At 29.7% G+C, this 13,270-nt stretch overlaps 3 protein-coding genes across 5 annotated transcripts in view; all 3 read right to left on the bottom strand.

The window, feature by feature from the left end:
* LOC114927971 (uncharacterized) overlaps positions 1-3,023 on the bottom strand; it is a 3,240-nt gene extending 217 nt beyond the window's left edge. The window contains exons 1-5 of one of the 3 annotated variants that reach the window (XM_029299055.2): positions 2,965-3,023; positions 2,544-2,865; positions 2,095-2,169; positions 1,308-1,622; positions 1-209 (exon numbers count right to left, since the gene is read on the bottom strand). The exon at positions 1-209 is cut by the window's left edge and continues 217 nt beyond it. In XM_029299055.2, the coding sequence (XP_029154888.2) occupies positions 1-209; positions 1,308-1,622; positions 2,095-2,169; positions 2,544-2,849 (905 nt within the window). In that variant the 5' untranslated portion in view covers positions 2,850-2,865; positions 2,965-3,023. Of the gene's footprint in view, positions 210-1,307; positions 1,623-2,094; positions 2,170-2,543; positions 2,919-2,964 lie in introns of those variants that run through there. The other 2 variants (XM_029299054.2, XM_029299056.2) reach the window with 2 other exon arrangements.
* Positions 2,965-5,913, bottom strand: Hpf1 (Histone PARylation factor 1). The gene is made up of 5 exons (XM_029299049.2): positions 5,707-5,913; positions 4,996-5,550; positions 4,779-4,927; positions 4,249-4,487; positions 2,965-3,920 (listed from the first exon to the last, which is right to left on the bottom strand). Exons 1-5 carry the CDS (start codon positions 5,836-5,838, stop codon positions 3,619-3,621), a joined length of 1,377 nt encoding a protein of 458 aa, XP_029154882.2. The 5' UTR covers positions 5,839-5,913; the 3' UTR covers positions 2,965-3,618.
* Positions 5,914-6,483: 570 nt separating this feature from the next.
* Positions 6,484-11,501, bottom strand: Snx1 (sorting nexin 1). Its single transcript, XM_029299048.2, has 7 exons — positions 11,352-11,501; positions 10,606-10,854; positions 10,282-10,528; positions 10,040-10,204; positions 9,821-9,942; positions 8,098-8,397; positions 6,484-7,797 (listed from the first exon to the last, which is right to left on the bottom strand). Exons 1-7 carry the CDS (start codon positions 11,451-11,453, stop codon positions 7,450-7,452), a joined length of 1,533 nt encoding a protein of 510 aa, XP_029154881.1. The 5' UTR covers positions 11,454-11,501; the 3' UTR covers positions 6,484-7,449.
* Positions 11,502-13,270: the final 1,769 nt, after the last annotated feature.

Below are 13,270 nucleotides of genomic sequence, written 5' to 3' on the forward strand. Positions count from 1 at the left end.
GCTGTTTTTTCGAGGGCTCGCTTCTCCGCGGACAACAGAGTAATTTTCTCTCCGTATTTCTCACGAAGACTTTGAAATAAGGACAGCTGCGTTTCGTATTCCTTCTTAAGGTCCGCGTTGAGTCGCATCGCTGCATCCATTTTGCTTATCATCACGTTGTGCCGATCGCGTTCTTCGGTGATCTTCTTTTCCATATTGTCGACTTCAGTCTACAAAACATGTATATTACATATTTTAGTCCAAAATATTACATATAATAATTCTAAAATATAAAATTTATATAGTAATTCTGAATCTCTTTTTTTCTCTAATCGAAAAAAATTAATTTAAATTATGTATTATATACCGAATTTTTTTCTTGAGTTCCTTTTGTTATTAAAAAAAGAGAGAAAGGATATTAAAAAGAAAATAATAATTAAGGAACTAAGAAAGAAAAATCTTATCTTTCTTTCAGATTTTATAAACTGTATCTTTAGCTTATATACATTTACGTAAAATTATATATTTTACATCTAATTATTATTTATTTGTTAATTTATTCTTCATATATTCTTAATAATTTGTTTAAATTGGTCAAAAATTAAATTATTTATATTTAATTATACTATTTTTAATTGTTATTTTAATAATTACTTTTTATATTTTTGAAATTTAATTTTAAAAGAATAAATAATATCTATATAAAAGAAAAATAATCTAGATAATAGATAATAATTTATAGATGATAAAAATAAAATTAGAGTATTTAGTAAAAATATATTTATTGAATTTAAAGATAATTTATTTGAAATTAAACTTGAAAAATATAGAAAATAATAAATCTTTAATTATAATTCATTCTTCTCAGCAATCTGGGTCTTTTAAGGCACAAGCAAATTTCCACTTTTTGTTGTTCAAATTTCGCTTTGTATAAAATAAATTGGGTTTAATATTTGGCTTTAAAATATATTGGATATTGTAATAAAAATATGAACAAATGTGATCCAGAATTTTTTTCGATTTTTTGAAAGTCTGAGATATAAAAAAAATAATATAGGGTATTTAAAAGACCTACAGCGCGAGTACAAAATTTTGCTGACGAAGAATTAAAAATAATATATTTATTATATTTAAATTATATATTTAAATATAAATATATAATAAGTTATAATTATAATAAATATATAATTAGATTTTCATATCGATAAACAAATTATTAAAGAGTAAATTATATTAGCCTTCTTCATATCTGACAATATGATTTTGTATAAAATATTGTCTGTTATATAAAAATGTCACCGATGAGACTGGGAGGGTGAAGATCTCACCTGCAACTGCTTCACTTCCATGTTACGGATCTGCAGGAGATCCCGCGTGATCGACACCACCTCCTTCAACGAAGCCACCTGATTGTTCAAAGCGTTAATCTGATTCTCCTGGTTCATCGCCACGCGATTCCGTTCCTCGTACATCAACGCGGTCTGCACCAGCTGGCCGCGCAACTGCTCCACCGATTGAAGAGTGTCTTCAGTCTCGCTATCCTGATTTCTTCTCGCCATATCGTAGGACGCTTGCAACGCGGTCAGTTTCGTTTCCGTCTCTTCCAGTTTCCTTCGATAATCGTCACGCTCCTTCGTCCTTTCCTGAAGAGAATAAGAGAATCATATCCTTAGATTCTGTGTAAAAGAGATCCAAGAATGTTATTTCATCCTCGCAAGAATCCAAGAAACTGACGTCATTAAACGTCAAAATGTTACCTGGGAAGATAACTCGTTATAAAAAATTATATAGGATTTTAAATACTATTACATATATATATATATATATATATATATATATATATAACTATTAATTTATAGTTATAATTTTAAACAAAATAAAAAAAATCATATAATAATTATATAAAAGAAATTATATAATAGAAGAATCCCAAATAGCAAACAAAGTGACGTCATTCTGACGTCGAATGACGTCATTAGACGTCAAAATGATATTAGTTTGCTACTGGAATTATAATTATATTTTTACTAAAAAAAGGAGATTTATAACTTGACTATCAAGCTGAGATGATTCGTTTCTTTCGGGACAGTCCGCGTTCTCTACGAATTTCCTCACCCGCACTTTCGCCTGCAGACCGGATATACGCGTCATCGCGTCATCATTTCTCGCATCACGCTTCGAGTTATCAGCCTAAATACAAAAATAAAAGATAATATAATCAATATAAAAGAATAATAATTTAAATTAAATCCCAAGTAGCAAACTGACATCATTAGACGTCAAAATGATGTCTAATGACGTCATTCAAATCAAAATGACGTACACTTGCTACCTGAAATAATACAATATATATATATATATATATATATTATTCATTATATTGTATTCATTAATTAATTTTTTAAATTATATTAATTACATATAATTATATAAATATATATATATATATATATATATTTATATAATTATATGTAATTAATATAATTTAAAAAATTAATTAATGAATACAATATAATGAATAAAAATAAAAATAAAATAAAATAATCATGTTCTTCTTTCTTCACCTTTTCTTCTTTAACAAATTCTGACTGCGGAGTTTCTTCACTTCTTTGAAGAGCGATCACGGTTGAACTTTCAACTTTGGATTCTTCAGCATCTTTTGTAGCTGCATGCGCGATCACTGCAATATTCGGATTAACTGCCTCTTCATTTATCGTCTGTATGTTTGAAGACTTGGCTGAAACTTCTTCCGCAGCTGTAACTTTATCTTCGAGGCATTTCAATTCGACAGTCGAAATTATATCACAATTCTTTTCAACGACGGGTGCATCTCCGCTAGCTGTAGGATCTGTTCCTCTTAATTGCGACATCTCTTTCTCTTTCTTTCTACAAGAATGACATTTAATCAGTAAAACAGAAGAACGCGAGAAATTATACATTTTTCACTCCACATATCATATTTCAAGTGAATAAAATGTCACACACCTTTGATAAATTCTTTTATATAAATATAAATAATATATATAACATATGTTATAAATTATTAAAGCTACAATAAAGTGATTCTTGCATCGTAATAATATTTCAGGCGCTCAGTTATTTATAATTAATATAAATAATTTGCACAAGAATGATTTACTTAAAATAGAATGTATAAGTATGTGTATTTTTGGTATTCCTTGTCAGAGTAACACTATCAAAATCTCGCTCTTAACCGGAGCGACTGGACTTCGACGACTAGAAGCCTAAGGTAGATATTTTTAGCTATTCGCCGTTCTCTCGTTCTATTTCGAGTTACATATCTTAGGACTTTAATATGATATTCATCCGCTCAGTTATACGATATAAATAATTTGCGGAAACAAATTATTTTTATACGTTTTATTCGTTTAATTTTAATGATTTTAAGATTGTAAAAAATTAATATTATAAATTAACATAACATTTATAAGATTATAAAAATTATATATATGTATTTATTTTGATTTGTTCATTTTACGGATGTTAAATATTAAAGTAATTTCAGTATGAAAAATATAATTCATACATATAGATATGAATTATATTTGTTTTTACATAAATATATAACCACACAAACCCCATCTTTTACATAAATATATAAGCACAAATAGTTTGTTTTTAAATGACACTTAATTCGCAATCTTTCTTTCTGTTTTTCAAATGTGCCTCTAGTATTTTTAATAGTTGCAGCCTTTGCAAATGAGTATAGGCAATGGACAGCATTTGTAACGCCATTGTTTGAACGTGAATACCGCCGTTCGAGAAGAGATCGTGTCCCAGCTCCAAACAAGTACCGAAGTCGCACTCGTCCGCGGCTATCGTCGCCAATCTCACGACTTCTTCGAGCTTCACGAATGACGTCTTTCTCTCGTCCGAAGTGCCAGCTTCCTCTATCTGCTTTAGTATCTTCTGCAAATCATCTGCAGCACATCAATAAAACATCAGCATCATTAAATGCAATCAAACTATATATATTGTATATATACTATAATATAATTATATTATACAATTATATATAACTATAAAATTGTATAAATAAAAAAACAATATTTTTTTGTAAGTCAGATTGTGACGTCAGAGACGAGAAAGCACACGCTAAAAATTCTTAGATGCTTTTTTTAAAAGGATATTTCTGACATCACAATTCCAACAACATGAGAAGCCAGAAGTCTCAAATATATCACAAAAATATTTAATTGTTGAATGTATGTGTATGCATCAAATCAGAGCGTTATCTATTGTGCTTACTATCTGTCGCTGCCAAATCTCTGTAACCCAATTGAGTCTTCTTATCATAAGGCACCACAATGCCTGCTTTGTGAAAGGTTCGTGCTACAACTCGCCTCTCCCTCGATCGCATGTTTACGCTGTTTTTCTCCAGAGTTATGTTATGCTGCTTAGCAAAGTTCTTCAACTGGGAATGCAAACGCATTATTCCAGTCTTCTCGAAAGGATTGGCTGACTTTGCTTTATCTTGCAAATAAGCGCTGTAATTTAAACGACGCAAATATAATTAAAAAGTAATATATAAAATAATAAATACATAAATACATATTAATATATATTTATAATATATAATATAAAAAAAAAAATATATATATATATATATATATATAAGAAATATAATTAATATTACAATTTTAAAAATATAATAAATATTTTACTATAATATAATTTAAAAATATAAATATTACTATAACATAATAGAATTTAATACATATAATTAATATAATACATACATATACATATGCATTTTCTCAATTTTTCTATGCACTTACTCAACAGCACCAAATATATTTTCTGCAACATGTTCAAATATGCAGTTCACATTTGCTCGGTTTTTTGCTACAAACACTGGTTTCTCGGTAGCACTATCTCGCCAGTAACCAAAATGCAATCCTTCCTTGTCGTCGCACTTTATAACAGTCTAAATGTAAAATTCTTGCGTTAGATCTACATTTTTTTTTTTAATATTTATAAATTCATCCTATGCACCTGAAATTCCGGAGGATCGTAATAATATCTCCAGTGTATCAAGTACTTTTCCTTATCGCTCTCATTCTCAGAACTCTTAATTTTTCCACCTAGCACATCATACGGACCTACCAGTCTCAAACGAACAGATTTACATGCTAAGAGGGGATTATCTTTCGATATACTTTTACAAAATTCATAGAACTGAAAAAAATCTGCTGGCATCTCGACCAGAAACAGATCCATAATAATGTTTTCAGCATCGACATTGGATGCCAATGCATTCTGAGCTAAGCTACACTCAGCTGATGATTCAGGCGAATGATTAGACTGATCAGATGATGTCTGCAGGACAGATGTATCCTCATCAGATGTTTCTGCTTTGACATTAGAGTTTTCATTGCTGTTTCTGAAATCATTCCTTTCTGGACTCAGGGAGATGTCGTGCAAATTTCTTCGACAGAACTCCTGTATCTTTTGCAACTTTTTCTGTGGACTTTTCAGCTGTGTCCTCTTCTTATCATCTTTCAGAGGATTTTTTCTCTTTATGCCAGCGACAGTCTTTTCTTGCTTCACCTGCAAAATTTTTGACAGATGGATCAATATAGTAAACGTTAATTTTTATATTATATTATATTATTGCATTATTTTATTATTATATTATATTATATTAATTATATGAAACGTATCAATTATAAATTATTCTATACTTTATTAAGAGTTGTACCATACCGTTTCTTCTTTTGGCGGGTGTTTGTATTTGCTGTGATGCTGAGGATTTTTCTGATAACACTTAACGCCGTATTGACAAGGGATTCGCGGATCGTCCTTGTAGTTCTGAAATTGAGCGTCCTTGGACGACATCGTGCATGTATGAGATGAAAAATATATTAAAAATACAGTTTTTTCATCGTCATCGAAAAATTTGGAATCTGCGACCGACGTAGAACGCGCTGTCGAGGTTATTTTCCTTCTTCGCGTTATCCGTCCTTGTCTGAACACGTGTTCGCAAAAGTCTGTTCGTTTTTACGTCACTTTTATTCTTTTCGAAATTCGCACCTGTTGCATCATAAGCAGATTTTTTATATAAAAAATCTATATTTAGACTTTGAGAGAAGAATAACATTAAAATACAAAGAGTAAAAATTATAAATAAAAGATTATTGTACATATATTGTTATCCTGTAATAATTATAAATTTAATAAACTAAATTTCCTATCCAATTTTAAATGTTTGCAATTTAAAAAGAAGAAACTTTTATATTTTCTCTTGTTAAATAAGTTTTTATAATTTATATATATATATATATGTAAATTATAAAATATACATATGTATATATATATATATATATATATATATATATATATATATATATGTTATTTTGTGCCTGCAAAAATGCTGACCATAAAACATTGATAATTACATTTATAATAAATTATAGATTTTAAAATTGAATTTAAATATTTGATTAATTTAAAAAAGAGGAAACCTATGTTTATATAACCGTATATATATAATTGATCTTTATTATATTCGGTAACATTTTTTTAACAAATTGTATAATTTCATATGTATATAGTTATGTATAATATGTATATAAGTAAAGTAATAATAAAGAATGAATATACTATATTGACAATATAATATGTATAATTGAAATATAATAAAAATCTGAGAGTTTTAATTAAGTTCGTACAATGAGAATATTCTCAAATTAATCGAGACAGTATCTTCGTAATCGTAAATGCACCGTGTATGCTCCCACTTTTTTTCTCTCTGATATAAACTATATTCTCTCAACAAAGCTCAAGAAACCTCTTATTATTAGTTAAGAAGAACACGCTATGCTCATCTGATTCTGAACGAATAATTAACTTCCATAAACGGTGTAGAAATTACTCGTTTATATGTTAGGTAGATGTCTCGGCCTTATTATCGTATTAAAAATGTATATTACTCTTTTATTTTAAGGCTCGTCGCAACCATGTCAGATTATGACGTCAGAGGCACACATTGAAAATTCTTAGATGCCATTTTTAAATGAAAAGCTATTTCAATGAAACATGCCAGGTAACAAACCTACATTATTTTGACATCAAATGTCATTAAATGTCAAAGTGACATCATTTTGACATTTAATGACGTCATTAAACGTTAAAGGGACGTCTATTTGCTACTTGGGATTATTTCGGATTTTAAAATACCTCAAAAACTATTCTTTTCCCGTAACAATCAACGACTGGGTCTTATATTAGTCACTTTCCAAATTGATTGTAAAGGGAAAATGATAGTTTTCGAGGTATTTTAAGAGTATGCCATTACTCTGAAGCCATTTGAAGTGCTGTTGTACCGAAATATCTTTTTATTTCGGTAAAATGATATGCAAGAATTTTTAGCGTGTTCTCTCGTTTCTGACGTCACAATCTGACATGGTCGGCGAGGAGCCAGGAGCCTTAAACGCGAGGAATGTGTTTTTACGCCACCGCTCGTGCCTCCGGCAGGAAGCTCTCCCAATACTTGACGAGTTGATTCTGGTGCTGCAGCATCGATTCCAGATACTCGATCAGCTGCTTCTTGAAATCTTGCACTCTGACCAGTTCGAAACGCTCCACCTCCTCCTTTATCATTTTCGAGATGTTGTCGAACTCCTCCTGACCTCTGTCCACCTTCGCCTCCCATTCTATGACCTCGGTAGCCGCCTGACTTGTCTTGTCCGTTCTGCCCGACTGCTCGAGCCGCGCTTTTTGCTCGCGCTTCTTGTTCAGCATTAACTGGGCGTGCTGCCAATTTTGAAAGACCTTCACTCTCTCATGAAAGACATCCTGAAGAGGACAGAAAATTATATTGTATAAAGAATGTAACTTGAATCAAGAGCAAATACAGGATATCCCATAAAAAACTAATCAACTGTTATTTTTTTAATGCATTTTCTCCATAACCGCATGCATTAAAAAAATGATAGCTGATTAGTTTGGAATATATTTTAAATAAATAATTATTGTATCGCTGAATATTGCTGACAAATTTGTTTACAAACTTTTAACTTAGCTCAATTAATTTAAAATGAGTTTCAGCAATTTCCTATGGAACACCCTGTACAATAATAGATAGTAAACACCAACTTTAATTGCACCAATCAGTGCCACATAATCCCTCAACATTTCTCCAAATTGATAGAGATCGCTGTTGCTCTGCGTCTTCCTGATGACCTCGACCTTTTCTAGAGTTTCGGCCAACTGTGCCAACGCTCTGCCGAGAGACGCTCCAGGTTCACCATGACCGAGGACGGCGACCGATTTTGCCGTAGCACCAGTGCAATTTGCTAATTCTCTTCTTTGACTCGTTAAGCAGTCGACCGCGGAGTGCAACGCGCGCAACTGAATATCTAGGGAATCTATTTGAGATGTTTTCTCCTCGAACCACTGCAAAGAAATCGATTTTTCTTTACTCAGTTTTTTTTTCAAACAGTTTTGGAATATATTTTTAATAATGAATAATTACTGTATCGCGTTGAATATTGCTGACACATTTTTTTAAATTTTATATTTTGCAATATGTAATTTATTACAATATAATTATTATAAATGTGTGCAAATTAGACTAAAATGCAAGGTTGGGTAGTGACTAGTTAATTAGTTAAAAGATAAATAAAAAAAGTTAATAACTTTTAACTCAGTTCAGTTAATTTAATTTTAACTAATTATTTATAGATTATAAACTTGAAATTAACTTTTTTTCCTAAGATAAATTTTTTTTATCTTTGAATGCAATTATTTTTTCTATAAAATCTTAAATATTTGGACAATTAAATTTTTAATAACGATTAAATTTTAATAAGAGCATTATTTTATGATGTATATCATTCTTACAATTATTCTGAAATAAATAAAGGTTTTATATTTAATTTTTATTTTTTTCATAATTGTAATTACAAAGAAAAAAATGTATTCCAATACAGGGTGTCCCATTTTAATGTCCCACCCCAAATAAGTTTTTTATTTTTGATTGTAGAAAAAAATGTTTTAAACAAAAGTTGTATGGTTTCGAGGACATAAGGTGGTGCCATTAGTTTGACCTTGAATAGTTGCTTGAGGGTCATGTGAAGGTCACCTTTAATTTCTTAAATGGAACCACCTACTTTTCATTACATATTCTTGTAGCTGACATCTTTCCAAAGCTGACAGCTTTCCAAAATACTATAATGAAACATTTTTATCTCAAGTACTTTTTAAGTTATAAGACGAGATCTCCTCACCTCAAGGTGACCTTTACGTGACCTTCAAGCAACTATTCAAGGTCAAACTAATGGCACCACCTTATGTCCTCCTCGAAATCATAAAATTTTTGTCTGAAACATTTTTTTCTACAATCAAAAATAAAAAACTTATTTGGGGTGGGACATTAAAACGGGACACCCTGTATAAAAAACGAAATTGTTATTATTTCGTTGTTATTTTGTATAAATTTATAATAAATTAACAAATAAAATATTAAATTAAGAAATTTTTTAACTATATTTGAATTTAATAAATATTCAATAAATTAAATTAAAAATTAACTTTTGATGTAACTTAATCTTAACTCAACTTTTACTTTTTTGTTCATACTACTTTTAACATAACTAAATTAATTTTATAAGGCATTAACTTTTAACTAAACTTGTTAGTTCAAAAAAATAATTACCCAACTTTGCTAAAACGCTATTGAAACAATATATGAATGGATGAGTTGATTTGAAATGAACGTACCTTACTCTCCTAATGCAAGCAACAAAAAGTCATTTCACGATACTTTGTAGGAAATACATGCAAGAAGAAATATGTGTTTGTATTGAACAAATCTCACCGTATCACTTTCATCCATTTTGTACGTTATCTTGTTAACAGTTTCTCCAACTTTATTGAAAAGTCGCATCACTCCTTTGCCACTCAATGCAGATGTATTGGTAGCCTTAGGCAATTCTATATCTATAAAAAAAATCAAATCACATTTCAATATCAAAATATTCTTTTATAAAAGAAACATGATTTCTCAAGATGTTAAGAAATATTTTTATTAACTTACTAGCTTCTAAAAATTCTCTGAAATCAGGATCAATACTCAGAACAGGATGTGTGGCTGTTCTGTTCAAGTATCTCTCGAGAGCTGCTCTACGTCGTTCAAGAAATTCAGTAGAACTCGAATTTTGCTCTTGACTCTTGTCTCCAGACATTTTAATTTTCGTCGTTCCTATCAATGTATATAATATATATGTAGTTCTTTATAATTTTCTTATAATTGTGTGCAAAATTAAATTATGATCCTACCAATGACACTTTTTTCTGGGGCTGGTGGAATTATTCTGCCATTCCTAAGATACTTTTCTGTCAATTTGTCATGGAGACCTAGAAAATCACTGAAACGTCTAATTACACTAAAGTTTCTCTTCTTAAAGATGAGCATATTCGTCCTCGTTTCAACTTTGTACGCAACATAGGCGCCCATTCCATCACCTATCTTCTGAGGAGAAGTGACGGTAATTTTCAAGAAAACTTCAGACGTGTCTGCTGGAACCTATATATTAAAAAATAATATAAATATTTAAATCATTTAATAGCAATTTGAAGTACAATTGTACAAATAAAATTTACCTCTTCTAAGGACCGAGAATGGATTATACTTGTAGACAGTGTGTCTGCATTATCATTGATAGGAACATCATGAAGATCACCGATATCTGTATTCATCGGTCCTAGTGGAGGACTCAGGGGACCCGGAGCCGGACTGGACATAGAGGAGAATGAATTCTCTTCTGCATCTCGCAAGGACAGCTTCGGCAGCTCCGCTTGAATCTTGGACACTCCATTGTAAGGCGAAGCATCCTCCAATTGACTCTGGTCCTGCAAATACATAGATATTATATGATAATATTGAGTTGTCATATTATATAAATAGATTTATAATAATTTATATAATATAAAATTTATACAATATTATGTAAATATATATTATTAATTTATATAATATTATATAAATATACATATTATACAAAATTTATATAATATAATAAATAAATTTTATAATGAAATAAATTGTCACAAAATTTTCCATTACAATCTTCATGTGTGTTAAAATGTCAAATGAAAGATGGGTCAGCAAAATAATCTATTCTCGTTCGCAGAGGGAAATATTAATAAAGTGTCGATATTTTTCATTTTTCGATGACGTTATTTATAATATATACAGGATACAAAAAAATATCTTATCACGTCTACTTCGTGGAATAAATACTCGGATCGTTCTTTCACTCTCGGGAGACACGAATTTCTCGATGATTCTCGTATGTTCCTCGTAATTTCGATTCTCCACGTCTTCGATCCGTTCTTCAGCAAAATACCTGAACGGCGGACGCGAAGATATCCTCGTCGTCGTCCTCCAGGTCGTCCAATTTGGTCTCGTTGGTATCGAATAGCGGCGGTGATTCCATCATATCGGCCATCTTAGCGGTTCTGTCAAGCGCATTTAGGATCTCTCCCTCTCCTCTCCGCGGGATTCTCGCCCAGGGATCGGCCCCTCTGGACTCTGAACCAGACGATATGTTTACGTCAATCATTCCTATCGGGGCGATATCGGCTCGATTTTAATACGGCGGGTTTTATTCTTACATTCTCAATTCTAAGAAAATCGGGAAAATTTTATTCTTTTACTTCCCAGGTAGCAAGTATATACGTGTCATTTTTTGACGTCGAATATGACGTCACTATGAGCTCAGTTCATTTAAAATGTATTATTAATTTTAAACTTAAATTATATTTTTTCAACTTAAACTTATTAATTTTTTAAAAATTAAAAAATTTTTTTTATTTCTGAAAATACTATATTATTTTTTTATATAAAATAATTACTGTTATTTTGACATTTAATGACGTCAGTTGCTGTACTTATTAAGTTGCGTGCGCGTGTTATCTTATTTTTATTTATTTATAAAGTTAGTATATATATATATATATATATATATATATATATATGTATATATTAATTATTTAAAATGTATTAATTTTTAACTTCAACTATAGTTTATTTTTTACTTTAATTATTAACTTTTTTCCTAAGTTAAATTTTTTATCTCTGAATTCCATTATATTATTTTTAAATTAAAGTATTATTAATTTTTATGTTCATTTGTCATCAATTATAACTTTAACTAAACTTAGCTATCTTAAACAATTATTATATAATTTACCCAATCCTGAAAATGTGTTAATTTTTAACTTAAATTATAGTTATTTTTTAAAACTTAAATTTATTAATTTTTTTTCTAAGTTAAAAATCTTTTTCATCTCTGAAAATATCATTATTTTTTTCTAAAATGACATTATTTTGATATTTAATAACGTGAGTTATGCATGTTTTCTAGTTATACAAAATTGAGTACAGTATCAATAATTTATCAGCAATTAGGAAGCATAAAATATAATTGGATCATGACTTTAATTGGTCTATATGCTTAAAATTCTATATAAGGAGAAACACGGCAGAAAATGAGAAATTACTGAAATGTTTTTTATTAAGAAAAACAACAACACGATTAATTTACAAAAGGACACCGATAATTTAAGTAAAATATATGACAAAATAATAAAGATAGTCTCTCTTTGTACGTTGAATGTACTTGACGTGTTGTCTATTTAATTGACACCTATTCTTTTATAACTTCTTTGAATTTAACTATTGTTTTTTTTACAAGTACGTATATATATATCTCATTTAACTTTGAATATTATCAGCGAAATGATTTATGTCACTGAATATTATTGTATGTTATGTGTAGTTATATCACTTGAGAAGGACTAAAATTATAGTCGAAACGTTATTAGTGATTTAAAGTAATAAAGAGGAATTGCCAGTTTGGTCGACAAAAAGGTGTTGGAATTTATTTATAATAATTAATGTTAAATAAAAAGTTAAAAAATTAATAACTTTTAATTTAGCTCTATTTAAAATGTTTAATTCCTTAATTTAAAACATTTTTAATATAAAATCGATTCGTGCTTTGTTTCTGAAAATAATTTAATAAATGAAAAAAAAAAATTAAAGGAAAATATGAAAGAAAGGAAAAAAGACTAAAAATATTTAAAAAAAGAAGGAATCTGTTTTACCGACCGTGCTAATCACTAAGTTTGCGAAAGCAAGAAAGGAGGGCGCGTTATTCGCTAACTTTCTCTTCGCAAATAACATCCCCTGCCTCTCCCCTTCATTTCCCCTAAGAGGCCGCGTGCCAATGGTTGAATCACTGCGACTGTGACGTTTCACGAA

This window comes from Nylanderia fulva, unplaced genomic scaffold (assembly GCF_048542155.1).
Source record: "Nylanderia fulva isolate GAGA-0341 unplaced genomic scaffold, ASM4854215v1 Scaffold60, whole genome shotgun sequence".
Taxonomy (NCBI): Eukaryota; Metazoa; Arthropoda; class Insecta; order Hymenoptera; family Formicidae; genus Nylanderia; species Nylanderia fulva.